The following is a 2,586-nucleotide window of genomic DNA, read 5'->3' on the forward strand; positions in this document are numbered from 1 at the left end:
CACCCTAGGTCATAGTGTACAGAATAACACCCTAGGTCATAGTGTACAGAATAACACCCTAGGTCATAGTGTACAGAATAACACCCTAGGTCATAGGGTACAGAATCACACCCTAGGTCATAGGGTACAGAATCACACCCTAGGTCATAGGGTACAGAATCACACCCTAGGCCATAGGGTACAGAATCACATCCTAGGTCATAGGGTACAGAATCACATCCTAGGTCATAGGGTACAGAATCACATCCTAGGTCATAGGGTACAGAATCACATGCTAGGTCATAGGGTGCAGAATCACATCCTAGGTCAAAGGGTACAGAATCACATGCTAGGTCATAGCGTACAGAATCACATCCTAGGCCATAGGGTACAGAATCACACCCTAGGTCATAGGGTACAGAGTCACATCCTAGGTCATAGGGTGCAGAATCACATCCTAGGTCATAGGGTACAGATATACACACTAGGTCATAGGGTACAGAATCACAGCCTAGGTCATTGGGTACAGAATCACAGCCTAGGTCATTGGGTACAGAATCCCAGCCTAGGTCATTGGGTACAGAATCCCACCCTAGGTCATAGGGTACAGAATCACAGCCTAGGTCATCGGGTACAGAATTATACCCTAGGTCATACTGCACAGAATCCCACCCTAGGTCATAGGGTATAGAATCACACCCTAGGTCATAGGGTATAGAATCACACCCTAGGTCATAGGGTACAGAATCCCACCCTAGGCCATAGGGTACAGAATCACACCCTTCTGATATAATTGGTCTAATAAAGGGCACACAACTTAACTGAGTCCTCTGTCTTGTTATCCATGTTGGAATCTAGAAAAGTCTTACCATGCTGACCACCCGTAATGGCCTCATACCCGGGACCGGTGACATCACGGACATCGACGTCACCGGACTCCTCCCCCTTCCCTTCGTTAGCCGTCACGGACATCGACGTCACCGGACTCCTCCCCCTTCCCTTCATTAGTCGACTGAGCCACTTGGGGAAGGGGGGGAGCAGTCTGGTGACATCGATGTCCGTGACGTCACCGGATCGCCGACGGGACTCCTGGAAGCCGGCCGAGAGGTGAGTGTTTTCATTAGCGATCAAAATAATTTTAAACGATCAAAAAGTTTAACGATTAATCGAGAAATTAATCTTTAATTTCCACAGCCCTAATTTTTTGGTTTAATAAAGGATCACTGCTTTTATACTCCTAGGTTTCTGCACCCCTGAAGCTCTTTTTTATACCCACACCCTTCTACATATATTCCTGTGGCTGCTCACCTGTTTCATAATGTGTTATGATATCATAAACATGTGCGATTCGTTTTGTGCCGAATCAAAATCCGAATTTCCGAATCCCAATGCATCTGAATTTCCATTTCCGAATTTTCGGATCCCGTCCAAATTTCGTTCAAAAACGAAACTGAATCGGACATGTGACTTTTCTGGCAAATCAGATGTGTTTTTCGGTTTAATGCATCCGAATGGGTCTGAACACGAATTTTCGTTACGGCAACATGAGAGCCATATACAGTATATACATATAATACTAAAGCTGAGGCTCCCAGATCTGAATGGCTTTCGGGATCTGAATTTTCCAATTTGCTTTGGGGAGCTCCCGCATGCCATTCGGGTCTGGGAGCCTCAGCTTTAGTACTATATGTATATGGCTCCCAGACCCGAATGGCATTCAGGAGCTCCCAAATGCAATTCAGAGCTTCAGCTTTAGTATTGATATCTGTATACGGTTTTCTGTGGTATTCGCAACAAATATTCGTAAACTCATCCGAAACTAACAAAAATTTGGATTGCGTCCGAATCCGAGACCCAGACTGAATTGAATTTCGGATCCAAATCCCAAAATAACAAAATATCTGAAATATCATTTTTGACCTTGTGCAGCATATGACACCATAGAGAAAATGAAAAGATGAAAAGATCTACACAGTCTGTGTCCTTCTATAGCACCAGTACACATCATCTATACAAAGATATCAGAGGTTTGATATTAGCTGCGTCTCTCAATAACACCTACCTCCAGCACCAGCCATCACATCTTCATAGCTAGGTGGGTCCATGCCTGACATACTTCCAGTATCTACTGCCGTCACCGCTACAGGTTTGGTGGACAAGGAACTGTTCGGATCTGGTTCAGATAAAAGAGGGTGGTTGGCAGATGATGTAAGAAGGGATATAAGATGAAGCAGAAAGTCTTCTCCGACAATGGCACAGCTTGGGTGGTTGGATGACCTGGTAGCTGCTGTAGTATGAACTGGGAGAAGAAGAGGAACACATGGAATAAATCTTTCTGGGGGCACCACACTCATTACAGAACTACATTCTTCCACCCTCACCCCCAAATGTATTCCCAGCATGTTTATACAATTTTACTCAAATGCAGGTACCCAGTACTGCTGCAGCAATGTTGGAACCAGAAGAAACACCAATTGAGTTTTTAATTCCATATTTCCATGTAGATGTGTCTGTTCTACAGAGAATAGATCAGTTCAGGAATCTGAGCAATTCTGATACATGAATAGTGTAGGATTTACTGCAGATTCGATTACATTATGTTCGTGT

General features: G+C 44.3%; 1 protein-coding gene across 1 annotated transcript in view; it reads right to left on the minus strand.

The window, feature by feature from the left end:
* Positions 1–2,084, minus strand: part of LOC108786005 (protein SSUH2 homolog) — a 17,199-nt gene extending 15,115 nt beyond the window's left edge. The window contains exon 1 of the mRNA XM_018555214.1: positions 2,042–2,084. Coding sequence (XP_018410716.1) covers positions 2,042–2,084 — 43 coding nt within the window. The remainder of the gene's footprint in view (positions 1–2,041) is intronic.
* Between the last annotated feature and the right edge of the window lie 502 nt (positions 2,085–2,586).

The sequence above is a fragment of the Nanorana parkeri genome, unplaced genomic scaffold, assembly GCF_000935625.1.
Source record: "Nanorana parkeri isolate BGI_ZX_2015 unplaced genomic scaffold, ASM93562v1 scaffold188, whole genome shotgun sequence".
Classification (NCBI taxonomy): domain Eukaryota; kingdom Metazoa; phylum Chordata; class Amphibia; order Anura; family Dicroglossidae; genus Nanorana; species Nanorana parkeri.